This window comes from Canis lupus, chromosome 14 (genome assembly GCF_003254725.2).
Source record: "Canis lupus dingo isolate Sandy chromosome 14, ASM325472v2, whole genome shotgun sequence".
NCBI lineage: Eukaryota > Metazoa > Chordata > Mammalia > Carnivora > Canidae > Canis > Canis lupus.
Genome location: NC_064256.1, coordinates 19,897,568 through 19,913,170, shown reverse-complemented (window position 1 = coordinate 19,913,170; position 15,603 = coordinate 19,897,568). Strand labels below are relative to the sequence as shown.

General features: G+C 45.0%; 1 protein-coding gene across 1 annotated transcript; it reads right to left on the bottom strand.

Moving 5' to 3' along the window:
* Nucleotides 1-2,738: 2,738 nt before the first annotated feature.
* PEG10 (paternally expressed 10) lies at nt 2,739-15,479 on the bottom strand. Its single transcript, XM_025471321.3, is given in 3 exon segments — nt 2,739-8,019; nt 8,022-9,226; nt 15,203-15,479. Coding segments are annotated over 3 exon segments (2,382 nt in total). The 5' UTR covers nt 15,208-15,479; the 3' UTR covers nt 2,739-6,847.
* Between the last annotated feature and the right edge of the window lie 124 nt (nt 15,480-15,603).

The window sequence follows — 15,603 nt, the reverse complement described above, 5'->3', positions numbered from 1 at the left end:
TTTTTTTACATATATTTAAAGAAGGTGGAAATCAATAAATATATGGACACAGACACACACACAGACATACACATACTTATTTATTTCTGTCCAGATTCTTTCCTATGTATATTCAAAGAATATGGAAAAGGAGTTAAGGATGGGGGCTGCGTATAGGTATTTATTTCTTCAAGAAAATATTAGGTGCTTCAGTAATAAGTTATATTACATATTTTACAGATATGTACCAAATATTTTCTTGTGTCAGGCATGTTATTTATGAATTCAAAATCATTCATCTTAGTTTTGATTATTATTCCATGAATAATTTTATCTTTCCCCACTATTAAGCTCTTCTCCCTTTTTGTATTCTTGATTTATCTGGAATTTGTTAGTGTACTTTTTGATGTATGGTTTAGAAGAAGTGATTCTTCTCCACAGTCATATTTGATTATTTTTATGTGTTTTTAAAAGTTGTATGATTTCTCATGGTTGTGTAACTTATTTTGTATTACTAATATAATTTATTCAAGAAAGGTAAGAGGGGCAGCTTGGGTAGCTCAGTGGTTTAGCGCCCCTTTGGTCTGGGGTGTGATCCTGGAGACCCGGGATCGAATCCCACATCAGGCTCCCTGTATAGAGCCTCCTTCTCTCTCTGCCTGTGTCTCTGCCTCTCTGTCTCTGCCTCTCTGTGTGTCTCTCATGAATAAATAAATTAAAAAAAAAAAAAAAAAAGAAAGGTAAGCACTCCAATCAGTGAAACATAGGTTTCTATCAAGATTGACCAGGATACCTGGGTGGCTTAGTCTGTTAAGTGTCTGCCTCCTTATTTTGGCTCAGGTCATGACCTATGGGTCATGACATCAGGGCATTAGATTGAGCCCCTGCTTATGATTTTCTCTCTCTGCCCCTCCCTACCCCCTGCTTATATTCTCTCAAAAAAAATTGATCAATGAAAGTATGTTTATGAAAATAGTATATTCGTGTTTTAAGTAGTGTGGTCCTCATTTTAAACAATTGTTTTAATTAATTATTGGCCTAAACTATGTTGAATAAAAGGGATTCTTTATGTAATTCCTATAGCTACCAAAGAAACCTTGTTGATATCTTTCTGGAAGCCACTTTTTTTTGTAAATCTGTTAATGGATTTTAACAAATATTGCCATTGTTGTACAAAATAAGGCTAATGTTCCAGACTAGCCTTGTGATCAAGTTGCGTAATCTAATACAATCTTGAGGCTCAGCACCTTTTTGTATGTTTCCCTTAAGTTTTCTTTAATCACATGGTTTATGGAGAGAGGTGAGGGTCAGGAGGGGGAGGGGCCTCGGTGTCACAAAAAGGGGATGAATAGGATATTTTCATTTCTTTCAAAGTGATGTGGTTGATAGCTTTTCACCATATTGTTTACATTTTAAGTACTTCCCCACGCAGGCACTTGATAGGCATTCGCTTGTGCTCCCTCTCCCAATTTCCCCAATTCCACCCACCACTCTGCACACCTGCGGAAATCTGTGTACTCTGGGCTGGATGGATAACTATCCAGGGTAGCCCCTTCCAAGGGGAGACAGTTTTTAATTGTGTGTTTTCATCATTAGTTCCAGCTCTTTCTATTTAATCACCATCTTCATGTATCCTTCCCATAAACCGTGTTTATATGACCACCATGTCATATGAACCCAGCAACTTTTTGAAACTGGTACATTAAAGTCCCTTTTTAAAGTTTTCTATATGCAACTTATTATAACTCTGATGTCATTATGTTTTGAAATATAATAGGATGAATTCCTCATGGACTTCATCTGTCACTTTTCTTAACCTTCATGATCACTCTTTTAGTGTTAACTGGTATTTTAAGAATCTGATGCTCATTTCCTGCACATCACCATTTTACTTTATTAGTATGTCTTCCTTTCAGTCCTAATAGTTTGATAATTTTTAAAAAATATTTTATTTATTTATTCATGAGAGACAGAGAGAGAGAGAGAGAGGCAGAGAGGCACAGGCAGAGGGAGAAGCAGGCTCCATGCAGGGAGCCCAACGTGGGACTCGATCTTGGGTCTCTAGGATCACGCCCTGGGCTGAAGGCGGTGCTAAAACGCTGAGCCACCTGGGCTGCCCCAGATAATTTTTCTATTAATAAATATAATAAGATATTATATATTATATATATTAAATATATATTATATATATTTAACATTATATTTAAATATAATAAATATAAATATAATAATATATATAGTTTATATATATAATATATATAATAAATATAATAATAATGTCTTCCATGAAGAACTTATATTAAAAATAAATTTTTTATAGGTCAAAAGAATCACTATTATGTGGCTTTATATGTTAAAGCTTTGCATCTTAAAGATTTTATATTGTATCAGCAGTGCATTGTGTTATTTTTATTTTATATATAAAATTTTGAAGCCAGGAATGATTTAGTTGATTTCCTGGGGTATCCTGGATAATGGACATTGGGTTGTTTGATTTACGTGTTCTTTATACCACCCCCCACTTCTGAACTTATTCCCACCCTCCCTCTAGACTCCTAGACCCCCCACCCTGCTCCACCCTCCTCTTCCTTCCCCCACCCTCATTATCCCTCCACCTCCATTGCTTCCCATCTCCCTTCCGCCCCCACCCTCCCCACAACCCCACCCTCACTGCTGCAACCTCCCCTCTCCGTTCCTCCCCCCCATCCCCCCACATTCCTTTGATGTTGGTGGACAATGCTGGAATGATCAGGACACAGTTTGCACTTAACCGCTAAATCTTTATTAATTGAATTTTTATTATAACATCAATACAATTATTAGTAAATAGAAATACAGCAATAAAATGGGGAAGGGTAGGGAGGTGGTTGGGGTAGGGAGAAGAGGCAGGGGTTAAGTAGGAGGCCCACAGACAGGGTTCTTCTTCATCACTTTTCTGTAACTTCTATGAATATTTACCATCCATCATTACCAATTTTATTCCGGCAAGAATTTCTCAAAGAGTATCTACTTGTCCTGACTCTCCAAAGGCTTTGCTCACAATCTGGATCCTTGGAGTTAACACCCAGGGCAAAGAGCCTCTTTTAAACTATTCATCCAATCACTTTTGAGCTTTTTCCCACTAGAGTTTTATCCATGTCCAATTTGCTCTAAATAGGTTCATCTCCCTGTAGTTCCCTCTGAGTTTATTTGCAAGCTTTAAGGGTAACAATCATAGGGTAAAGGATCACAAGTAAGTACACATGTCCACTTAGAATTATCTAATACATAATATCATGCTAACTTTTAAACTAACCCCACCCACCTAAGATTACTTAGTCCCTCCCACCCTAAAATAATTATATATATCCCCTATTACTTAAAATGATTACATAAAGAAATAAAAACAATGCAATGTCCACAGACTAATTCCATCAATCGCATTCTACAATCTGAAACAACAAAGAACTTTCAAGTCCCACTAGATGCTCATTCTTCAGATGAAAACGTAGCATGGTTCCCACCCAGCGCTTCATCTCAGCAGGTGGTCCTTCATGTTTGCCCAGGTCTTTCCAGCAGAATGTTCTCTGTTGCCAATCTTGGAATCGTAGCTGACCTTCGATGTCTGTGGTGGATGACAACCGGATCAATTCAGGAGCCCAAGAGGTACCTGCGAACTTAAACAGAAATCCAGACTGCACTATGTAGACGTGCCCCTCTTTGTTTTGTGCACAAGTTCCTTATGTCACCTCTCATGATTGAATCAAACGAATTCTCCATTTTCTAGCATCTAATACAAATACCTCATTGCTCAGACTAAACTGACCCTTCAGAAATGCACGTAAACTTCCTCCATCTCAATATCTTAGCATGATGACCTTCATTAGTTCTCTCTGGGTGTGTCTAACAATGGGAGCTCATATCTTCTTCCTTGATTTAGTTAAGACCGAATATTTGGGTGAAAAGTTAACCAAATTTGCCAGCTTGTTTCGAAAAGGTGAATGGCAGCTTTGCTTAATAATTCTTATGTTTTGATTTATGTTCTTTAGGCTTTCTTTATTTTGCTCCCTTTCTAACTCCCTTAGAGATTTAATTTCTTTGTTCTTTCCTTCCTTATGAATAAAGACATTTTGTGGGGAAAATGCCAAAAAAGGTATTCAATTAACATAATCAACAGCAACAAAATAAATTCAGTGAGTGAAAGGAAACTTATTAAATTCTGATACTATAGAATAAATTTGAAATTACTTATCCTTAACACCTACATTTATAGATATTATATATAGCAATAAGGCATAGAACACACTGCCAACAGTTTTTCACGAGCTTTACTGAACAGCCAAATGTGGGTCAGGGTCTTCATCCAATGAGTCGTTGACCCACACCACCATGCTCTGCCTGACCGTTGCTGTTGTTGGTCAACCCCTCCGGACTTGCTTGCAGGGATGGCAAATGTCCGTGTGCTCATGCCAGGGCTGCAGACAATGACCTATTTCTAGGCCCTCTGCAGCTTGAAAATCAATTGACAACTGTAAATTTGACACAAAACAACTTGAATTCAAATGTATGGATGATGGATTGATCTGAGGTAAACTGAAGTGACGCTTCAAAAGAGTCCAGAAGCACAAACGCACCATTTTCAAAGTAATTACTCGAAAACACATGAGTGATTGACAAGCTTTCGGATTCCATTGAAGAGAAAGTAGCCAATTAGGTATCTTCTTTGAATTTGTATCTCTTTTTGTGTGATTTTTTTTTTAAAGGCCCAATTGATAAAATTGAAGTCCTATACGACGTTAAGCTAGAAGATTGAAGATGAACAGGATGAACTATTTTACAAATACTCCAGTTCTGAGGAGCCTCTCATTCACAGTGTTGTAAGAGAAGTTCACAGTCAAGAAATATTTTACACTATGTTACTTATCAATTTTAATTAGTTCAACAATAAGAATTTGATAGTAGTTTGTAATTCAATGGAAATAACTTCTGAAAGCAGTCATCACTTTAAAACACTGTTAAAAGACACTAGTAACCTACGGCTAAAACTTTTAAGTATTTAAACATGCAAGAATAAGGGTGGAGGGTAATGAATGTGTGAAAGATGATGTTGATGAAAAATGAAACTTCACCGTTAGACTCCTCTTCATGATTAGCAACTTGAAATATATACCATGTTGTCTACTGCTCAAACTGTGTTTTGGCAATTGGAGGTTGCGTACTGAAACACAAGCCCCTTGAAGCCTGCCTCTTTCTTCTCCGTGCGTGGCAGCAAAATGGAGTCTCAGCAACCAGGCAGGAAAGATGACACAAATCCTGCAGCAGGGTTAGTGGCAGTAGTAAAGAATTAAACAGAAAGAGAGAGGTTAGACAAACAGTTCAAGGTAGTAGCAAAAGACCAGGTAAAGAAGTCAGGCAGTCCCAGGTTAGCACAAAGCATCCAGGAGACTAGATGTCATCACTGGACTGAAGACAACGCTTGTGTTGTCTGTTGCTTTGAGTCGCTTGAGGCCTTTCATTTCGTTGGCAGCTTAGTTTTGTCTCCATCCTCTAAAGGGGACCCCTTTCCACTGTGTGAACTCTGATCCTTTAAGGTGGTTACCCATCAGGTCACCCTCTGGATGTAAAGCTCACTAAAGAAGTCCGTTATCTTCAAGACAGTGTCCAGCGCCCCAATTCTTCTTCTTCAAAGATATCCCTCGCAGGCATAGGAGTGTGGGTCTGGGTGCTAAGTTCATGTCCCCTCTCTAAGCATCCTAATGCTACAGTCTAGTGAGGGGACTGGTGATGAAATGCCCAGATGCATATGGAGGCAGACATATGGAGAGATGCTTCCAAGACTTCAGGTGACCCTCTTCCAGCCAATAACAACGACGCTCCAAAATTCCTTCTGAAGTACCAGGACAAGTCGGTAACGTTAACTTAGAGTCTCTTAAGAGTTGAGTACTGGTTAGGCGTCCTTTTGATTTGCTACTCATTAGCTCTCCTACATGATGGAAAGGTAGTGATGCTTCATAAACATCTGACACACGAGCCACCAACAGTCTCTGGTTACCAGGTTTAACATTTTGTGGAAGCCATTACTGGCATGATGATGGTAAGGTGTTGTGAGAAAGCCAGAGTTCTTGGGTACGTGTGATTTGCACCAGGGTGTGAAGGCACACTCTAAACATGCAAGAGTCCCATCTGAGAGAGCACTTCCCTTCTGAGGCCTGAGGTGTTTCTGTTGCAGGGGCTTTGCCTGCTCCTGGGAGAACCGGTCGAGTTGCTGCTCCTTGAGATTTAACGGAACCATGAAAGCGGAGTTTGAAGATGGTGAAGTTTCTAAAGGTGCAGCAAAACAGATCGCGGAAGCCACCTTACACTGCACCAACAAACTTGGCTTCCTTAATAAGGCGTCGGTCCTCCAGGGATGTTGTTAAAGAGTACCGAAACTGCAAGAAAAGTCATGTCCTTCTCCTCCTCCTCCGTCTCCCCCTCCAAAAAGCAATCGGCGTTTCCTGTGTTCGCATCAGCTTCTCTGTAAATGTCAATCATGGAATCTGGCAGCCCATTAATTTAGATGGTGACAGAGTGAGTTTCAGCAGGTAAAACCCAGGCTTCCAGGATTCGCTGGGAAGTAAACTTACGACGAATTTTAGTTAGGTTGGCAGTTGAGGTGGAAAACTGAGAGATAATTCGTTGGTAAATATTCTGTCGCTCTCGGAGAGCTTGCTTTTTAGGATGTGTGCCAGTCCAGGGTGGCTCTGACCTTCCTATAGCCATTGCAGAGAGGGCTGTGCCTCAGGCTGGCCCGAAGATGCAGTAGCCTACTTACGCACACAGTCACCGATTGAGAAGCTGAACAGGAGTGCAGTGTGAGGGCAGAGATCCTGAAGGACACGACAGGTGTTTACATGGTGCTGTAGGACGGCGGCGGCGGCGGCGGCGGCGGCGGAGGCGGCGGCTGCGGCGGCGGGTACTGGGGCACCGGAGGCTGGCGGTACCAATGCGGATTCCAAGTGATCATCACGGGGACATAGAGCGATCGTCCATGTCCATCTCGCCCCACTGGGTACCAGGCGAATCCTACCGGGTAGGTCGGGTACGTGGCGTACGTGGGGTACGTCTGGTATCCAGGTATTTGAGGTACATACTCCGTGTACGTCGCCAGGTGAGCCTGGTCATCCAAATTTGGAATGGAGAGTCGAGGATACTGGTTCTGGATGGTGAAGCTGTTGGGAGCTCGGCAGTCGTAGGAAACTTGCAGTTTCCACCCCCTTTTCACCTGGAGAACTTGGGCTCCGTTGGGGGCGATGGTTGGAGTGATGAGCCCATCCTTGACGTTTCTGGCCACGAAATCTCGCAGGGCTGCCATCTCGGGTTCGGACAGGGAGTACACGTGTCCGCTGGGGATACTGTGTGCTCCAGGGATCATTTCTATGGTCGGGTCGACCAGGCGGTGGTCTGGGTAGACGTTTTCATCCACCGGAGTGTACACATTCTGGACGTAGTAATACCTCACCGGCTGGTAAACTCGGTATCCATCCACCGGGTAGTAAAAGGACGGCTGTGCTGGTGGTGGGAGCGACGGAGGTATTGGGGAATACATCCGGCAGTGGTATCGGCAATATTCGGAATCGAAGACGATGGATCGGGTGCTCCACGTGATGTTGGGATCGTGTGTGCTCAGCCAGCGCACCCCCAGGACGACGGGGAAGAAGGGAGACTGAGTCACGTCGAATGACAGCACCTCACGGTGATCTCCCAGGTCGACTATCAGGTCGTGCGTTTCGTGGACAACGGGGCCCGAGGCTATGGGACGCCCATCGATCGCTTCTACGAGTATTGGCCAGTCCTTGACCCTCAGAGGAATTCCGTTCTGGGCAACGTACTCGTGGTCGATGAAGTTGCCGGAAGCACCAGAATCGATCATGGCGCGGACGAACAGGGTGTGTCTGCCCGGGAGATGGATCTGGAGCATCACTTGCAAGTGTGGAGATGAAGCATCATCTTGTGGGGACCTTATTATTTCTGGCCCGGTCGCTGAAGGTCCCTCTACAGCGGGGCCGGGGAGTTTCCCGCCGGCGAAGCCTTGGAGGCCTTGGCAGGACAGTTGTCGGCGTAGTGACCCCCGTTGCCGCAGTAGAGGCACAGGTTCAGCTTTCGGCGCCTCTCCTTCTCTTCCTGGGTCAGGCGCATGCGGGCGCCGCCCACAGGCTCGGTGGGGTCCACCTGGTGGTGGCTCGTGATGTGCGGCAGGACGAGCGCGCGCGGCGGGGAGCGCGGCTTGCGAGCCGCCGCCGCCCTGGCCAGCCGCCGCTCGATGTGGATGCACTGGCCGATCAGGGCGGACAGCGACTTGGCGACCTCGAGGCGCGACAGCTCGGCCTGGATGTGGTCGCTGAGGCCCTCGTGGTACTGGTCGATCAGCGCGGGCTCGTTCCAATCCAGGTCCTGGGCGATCATCTGGAAGGCGTTGGAGTAGTCGATGACCGACCCCATGCCTTGGCGCAGACGTCGGATCTTGCGCTTGGCAGCCTCCCGCCTCTGCGGGTCTTCAAAGACGTGCTTCATTTCGGTCATGAAGGCGGGGTAGTTGTGCATCAGGTAGTGGGATCGCTCCAGCTTGGCGGAGGCCCAGCGGGCGGCACGGCCCGTCATCATGCTGGTCACGAAGCAGACGCGGACGCGGTCGACGGAGAAATCTCTGGTGCTCTTTTCCATGAAGAGCTGGCACTGGGCCATGAACGGGACCAGCATGTCGGGGTTGCCGTCAAACTTCTCAGGAAGGTCGTCCGGGCACTCCTCCTCTAGCGGAGTGGGTGGGGCAGCGGCGGCTGCAGCACCTCGGAGCTCCAGGTCGTCCTCCTCGTCCTGAGGGGCGGGCTCCACTTGCTCGCGCAGGGAGGTGTTCTCCTCTGTGAGCTTCTGCACCTGGTTCTGCAGGTTGTTGTTCTCCTCGGACTGCTTCATGACCTTCTCTCGGAGGTTGTTGATCTCTTCAGAGAGATCGTCTCGCCTTCGTTCGGCCAGGTTGGGGATGTACTGGCCCCTTGGGGCGCTGCGTGAGGATGAAGAAGAGGAAGAGGAGGAGGAGCAGGAGGAAGAGGAGGAGGAGGGGCCGTTGGGGGGAGGAGGAGGAGGAGGAGGTGGGCAGTCGGGCCCCAGGGTGAGGGTTGGCGTGGGAGGAGACCTCCCAGGTGTAGCTTCGCTCCTGTGGGGATGGAGGCCCTGATCCTGGCCTCCTCTTCCACCCTTTCTTCGTTTTGTTTTCAAAAGCTTTTTGTTTCTGTAAAGGAAGATAAAAGCAGAAGTTTATCATCCACGTTCAAAGCAGCACACTACAAAAAAGATTTTAGCATCTAAAGTAGCCACTAAAGTACCTTAAATACATGAGTATTTAAAGTAGCCATTAAAATACTTTAAATACATGAGTATTTAAAGTATCCACTAAAATACTTTAAATACATGAGTATTTAAAGTATCTCTTTGCTCTACTTGCTTACATTAATATTTAATAAACAAACACAGATCTTGCAAAAGGGAGAAACAAGTTAATAATCAATTAAGACAATAGGTAGTAACAAAAAGCACCCTACTTTTTAACGTCCAAATGACCTTTTTCCTCATCAAATGTCACCTATTATGATTCAACAACAATGCATACCGGTATCAACAGCAAGTTTACCTTCACTGACCGTAAAAGAATGCGGAGACATTCCAAAATACCAGTTTGGATCAGGAGGGCACAGCAAGAAACTTTCAAGTCAAAGATGGAGACCAAATTAAAAACACAAAGCCAAAATGATAATTGTTATTAGACGGGTTACCTGAAAAAGAGCTAATAATCCAGCCAATAGGGAACCAAAAAGAAGGGTGGGGGATTTAAATCACACTGCCTGTATTCATCAGCCGGGGGAGGGAAGAGGGCACTACCTCCATGGTGAAGGTCACTAACTGATTATCAAAACAAACAACAACAACAACAACAACAACAACGGTCACGAAACCCACAAGATTGTCTAAATCCAACATAATCTGATTTCCCAGAGAGAATTCCCTTCGGGACAGAAGTGGCACCGAGCAGCAACGTTGTGTATCAGCCTCTCTCCTTATTATGCAGTTCATCAACAAATGTTAATTGATGCCTCCTAGGAAGAGCTAGGCTATTAAATGGGACAGTCAAAAAAGCCCAAAAAGAGAATACCTCAAATTTACAGTATGGATTTAATTAGGTAATGCAGGTAAAGCAGTGAATACTTAACAACTGTTAGCTGATATTAATAAGAAAGGTAACTTTCTGTGTAAAGAGGCTAAGATTAAAACAGGGAGGGCCTGCAACTATGGCAACCTAGGCAGGCATTTCCCACCTAAAGACATTACTTTTTTTTGGGGGGGGGGAGGGGGGAATACGCTGTTGGCCAAACAAATCCAGGGCCTCATTTGATTTGCAGGTCACCAGTTTCCAACTTCTGGTTTTTAAACAAGATTTGTCAGCACAGTCCCACCCAAAAGTTTATAATTTAGAGCAGGATAGGGCTGTACTCCTAGGTGGTGAGTAGCAACATGGGGGGCATTGGGGGTTTGGGGGATTAAGGTCTTAATTATGGGTATGGTGACAATAAATCACACATACAATAAATCCAGCAGTGTTTATGTACTTCCTAAAATGAGGGTTAAATGCATTTATAGTAACTTAATTTTAACTTTTTATAATTTTTAAATGAGCATTAAGTTCTCATATTTGGAAAACTTTAGGAAAGCGCTCAAAAGTTTAAAACCATAATTTGTAAAAGCAGGCAGACTGCCCATTCACTAAATTTTAACTTGGCATTCCTGGTCACCTGTTCTTCTCTGACCCATCAAGGCAATAATGGACACTAAATTAATTATATTAATTAAAGCCCACAAAGATAAATGTGTTATTCAAAGAAGTTATGTGAAAAATAGCTAATATTTCAATCAATAGGGTACAAGAAAAAAAAATGAGGCCCTGGATTAGTCACAAAATAGTGTGATTTTGATTTATTAAATTAAAATCTTTATTTTTTTAAATTAAAAGCTTTAATGTCCCATTAAAAAACAATAAACACAAGTCAGGTGACTCAAGTGCCACTTCTGTATCTAGACATTAATACTTAGAAAACTTAGAAAACTTCTGGAAAGGCCTTCATAGCTCGGCCTGGCGTTGCCTGACCCAGGTCAGGAAGGTTAACAACCCACATGTCAATCACAGTCATTGGGGGGAGCTTTACTGAGGTTCCAGTCTCATGGTTTTAATATCTGCAAAACATAATAATAGGACAGATATAACAACACATTCAGAAATCAGCAAACAATCATTGTATATTGTTTAAGGAATCAAAAGATCAATAAGGGCTTAAAATGCAAATGATTTTAGTAGACAGGAAGGTAACATAAAAGTGAGAAGAAACTGGAGTTAAGACAATAAGGAGTGGGCTGGTGACTATGTAATTTAGGGATGCATGTCCCCTCCCCAGAAACATTCAATTCTTTAAAATATTTTTAATCCAGTGCTGGTCAAATAAATTAAGGGCCTTATTTGACTTGCAAGGTCACCAGTGTGAGACCCCTGACCTTTACCAAGATCAGGCATCAGGTACCCACCCCTGGGATTTTTAATTTTGGTGTGGGATTCTAAATCCTAAAGGAGATAACTGCCCAGAGAAGAGTAGTGTAACCTTTAAAAAACATAGGATAGTCGGCAGGCAGGTTAACATTCAATGTAAATAAAGCTTAAAAATATTTAAATAGCAACTAGAGCACCAGTTAATTTGGGAACAGGAGCACTGTGACTTGATTTGCACCTCCCACCCCTTACTAGGGGCTGGATTGTGGAGGTCAGGTCCAAAGGCCCCATTCCTAAAACCTGAAATGACACACAGTACTGAGCCAAGTCACATGTGATAGATGTCACCTTTACACATGAAAAAGAATCCAGTGTTAGTCTATATAGGAATTAAATACATTTGATTGACCTTTGACTCTTCTTGAAGACTTCTAAAAACTTGTTCCCCAAACACACCAAAAAGTAACAGTAGCCAAAAAACACTGCACATTAAACATCTCATTAGAAAATGACACTTCATTAAGCAACTCTTAATTGCTTTATATTTTCAAATGTCCCAATTTCTTTTTTAGTACCATGTATACTATTTGTGAAATGCAAATTATATTAATATGCATATTTTTACCATTGTTTTGAACTTTAAAAAAAAACATAGAATTTCGAAAGGAAGTGGGGGTAGGGTGACGGGGGGGGGGGGGGGGCTGGGGATTAACTGAAAGCTGTAATTACCACAAGTATAAATACATAAAGATATGTAAATTGCATATTTATTAGGGGGTGGGTGACAGATATTTGGGAGTCAGAGTCCTGGCTTATGGCTTACAATATATGAAACCAGGTTTTAAAATTTCTTCATTTTATTAGAAACATAAACATGGTACATCTGACTGGAGGTAAGGCATCAGATGTTTTATGTGTATGTTTTATAATGCCAGCTAAAACCCTCCAATCTATTTTTTAATGTAACCACTTTATGTTACATTATACAAAATGTAAATATGACAATTATGTACCATTGTGAAGTAGTCCACTCACCCTGAATTTAAATAGCCAATTAGCTTGTTTTTACTTTTAAAAAGCTATTTTGAATATCTTAAATATGTATAGTTTTGTATTATAATTACAGCTTACATTATTAGAGTTTAAATTTTTTTTTTTTTTTTTTTTTTAAAGGATCCAGTTAAGTGAGAGATAAGGCAAGCAATGCCTTAGACAATCCTGGACAGCAAAGCACCAGGGGGAAAAAAACCAGAAAACACCTGCAGACACCAAAGAAGGCACTGAATCAGCCAATTCACACTGGTCATTTAACATATATTTAATGAATGCCTACCATGTGCCAGGCACAATAAATATGTAGGCAAGTTAGCCAGGGCTAATCCCCTAGAGTGCCCAGAAAAAAACCCCAGCTTCATAGGCACGCAGATAAACACCTCATCCTTGCCCCAAGGCCAAGCCAAAGGTACCAATAAGCCACTTAAAACTCCTATGAAACACAGTTCAAGTTGTTCCTTATTTTGTATCCACCGAAGAATCTGATTCCAATAAGCCACCACAAATGTCCACAGTGTCTCAAAAAACCCTTAAATGTGAAAAGTATTTAAAATAGTTTATTTTTCATTTGTAGTAAAAACTTTTAGCTGGATCGCCCTTAGAGGCACCATCCAGATCTGAGCAGAAGTAGCTTTCATAAACCACTATCAAGTATTTAATTGTGGAATGATGTCATTTAATATATGCAAAGCACTTGTAAAAAGTGCTTGTAAATCCCAGGTATTATCACCATTGTTGCTAATTGTTCTTATTTATTATTCTTATATTTATTAGACACCAGTGGATAAAGAGCAAAATCGGCGCCGCCGAGAAACCGCAGGTGGGAGGGGCTGTGCAGCCAGGCTCAGGCCGTGAAAGCAGTGAAGGCGCGCAAGCGCAGAGGAGGTGGGCCTGTAGGGAGGGGCTGGGGGCTCTCACTGCGCAGGCGCAGGCGGGCTCCAGGAGGCGGGGCCGTAGGCCACCACGCAAGAGGCTAGCCCAGGGAGGGGCCAGGCTTTGGAGAGGCAGTGTCTGGGGGGACCACCTCAGAGGAGGCGGGCCTGGGGGCAGGCGGGGGGCTGGGGGAGCAGCCTCAGAGGCGGGCTCAGGGAGAAGCGGGGCGTGGAGGAGCGGCCTCAGAAGAGGCGGGCTCAGGGAGCGGCCTCAAAGGGGGCGGGGCTTGGAGGAGCGGCCCCAGAGGAGGCGGGGCTTGGAGGAGCGGCCCCAAAGGAGGCGGGGCTTGGGGGGAGCCCCCCCAGAGGAGGGGGCTCAGGGAGAGGCGGGGCTGGGGAGAAAGGGTCTAGAAGGCGCGCTCTAGGAAGGCGCGCTGCAGAGGAGGCGCGCTCCGAGTAGGCGCTGGGAGGCGCTCAGCACGCGCTGAGCAGATACTGCAGAGAAGGCGCGCTAGAATGGGCGGGGCGGGTCTGAGACTGGCTGTTTGCCTCTCCCGGGATCCCCCCCCTTCCCCAAACCCCTCCCACCGGCCTCCACAGCCAGATTCATTTCATGCAACAAGAGCAATCACCCCCAGATCCAACCCCCGCCCCCCATACTAAGCAAACCCAACAGTTCCCACAAACTGTTGCTGGACGCCAGTTCGCGCCACCTTTACAACTACACCGCCACTTCAATCAAGCGCAACTAGGCAAGGCAGCCCGCTCTGCCACCACCAGAAGATTCCCTTTTACACTCAAGTCAGTGCCCCTCCACTCCACCGCTATAGCAGGAATGGTGTGGGCAGAATGTTAAACACTAATTTTTGCCCGGGGCTCCATTTTGTCTAACAGCACCATCATGCAGACAACCGTCCTGCAGAAAAACATAGTGGGAGCCATTCCAAAAGGTGTGTTGGAGACAAAGGGTGGGGTCCCCCTCTGAGAAGGCAGTAATCTTACTCTGCAGCTCTTGTCCCCTTCCAGCGGGTTTCTTTGTAGCGTAAAACAGTGCAGCTTATCTACCTCTGCAGCTGTTATTACTTTGTAGCGCATTTTAGGTGTAAATTCTCTGCAGTTCATGTACCTCTGCAGTTCCTGTGCCTCGTAGCACAATGAAGCGCTGTTGTAGTGCTAATGGTATCATTTCTGTAGCGCTGATCTTCGGCAGCTCAGATTTTGTAACGCGTTTAAAGCGTCAATCAGTCATCAGTCTGCAGCTCATACACTGCTGCAGTTCCTAATGGTTCGTAGCGCATTGAAGTGCCCATCAGCTTGTAGCGCAACTGAAGCGCCCATCCATCTATAGCGCATTTGACGCGCTTATCGGTTTGTAGCGCATTGAAGCACCCACCAGCCTGTAGCGCATCTGAAGCGCTTATCCCCTTATAGCGCATCGAAGCGCCACTTAGTTAGTAGCGCCTATCACCATGTAGCGCATTTGAAGAGCAAATTGCACGTTGGTCTGTAGCTCATGTCCGTCTGCAGCTCATGTCTGTCCGCAGCTCATGTCCGTCTACAGCCCTTCTCTGGACTTGAGTCCTGGAAATCGAAGCCCTGGAGGCTTGGCTTCTCCACTCTGTTTTGGGGGTTCGGCCGGTGAAGGCGTGACAAGATTTGCGTGGAGACATTTAGGGGCACTACTGCATCTCCCGCAGCTCCCGCAAAGGACAGGGAATGAATGTGATCTTAATAAAAGAAACATCCTCACCGCATACTCACCACGCGAGGACTCCTCTGCGAAGACAGGAGGACGGGGTCCCACACCTGTGCCAGGCGTGGGTTCCGCCGGGTGCTCCGCGGCCCGGAGTGGCTCCGGACGCGAGCCCGCTCAGCGGACCTCTGGCGAGGCTCGGTGGACCCTCTCGGCTGTTCTCCCCAGGTCGCAGTCAGGTTTCTTCGACACACACCAACCGAAGTTGAAGCGCGTGTACCGGGAGCGCCGACAGGGAGCCTTATATAGGCTGAACAGAGGAGGGGGGCGCCAAATCCCAGCGTGCTCCGCGGGGTAGGGGGGCGGAGGGGAGCGGGGGCGGAGGGGGGATGGGGTGGGGATGGGGTGGGGGTGGGGGCGGCGGCCGCGCTACGCGGGCCCGCCGCTAGAGGGAGCAC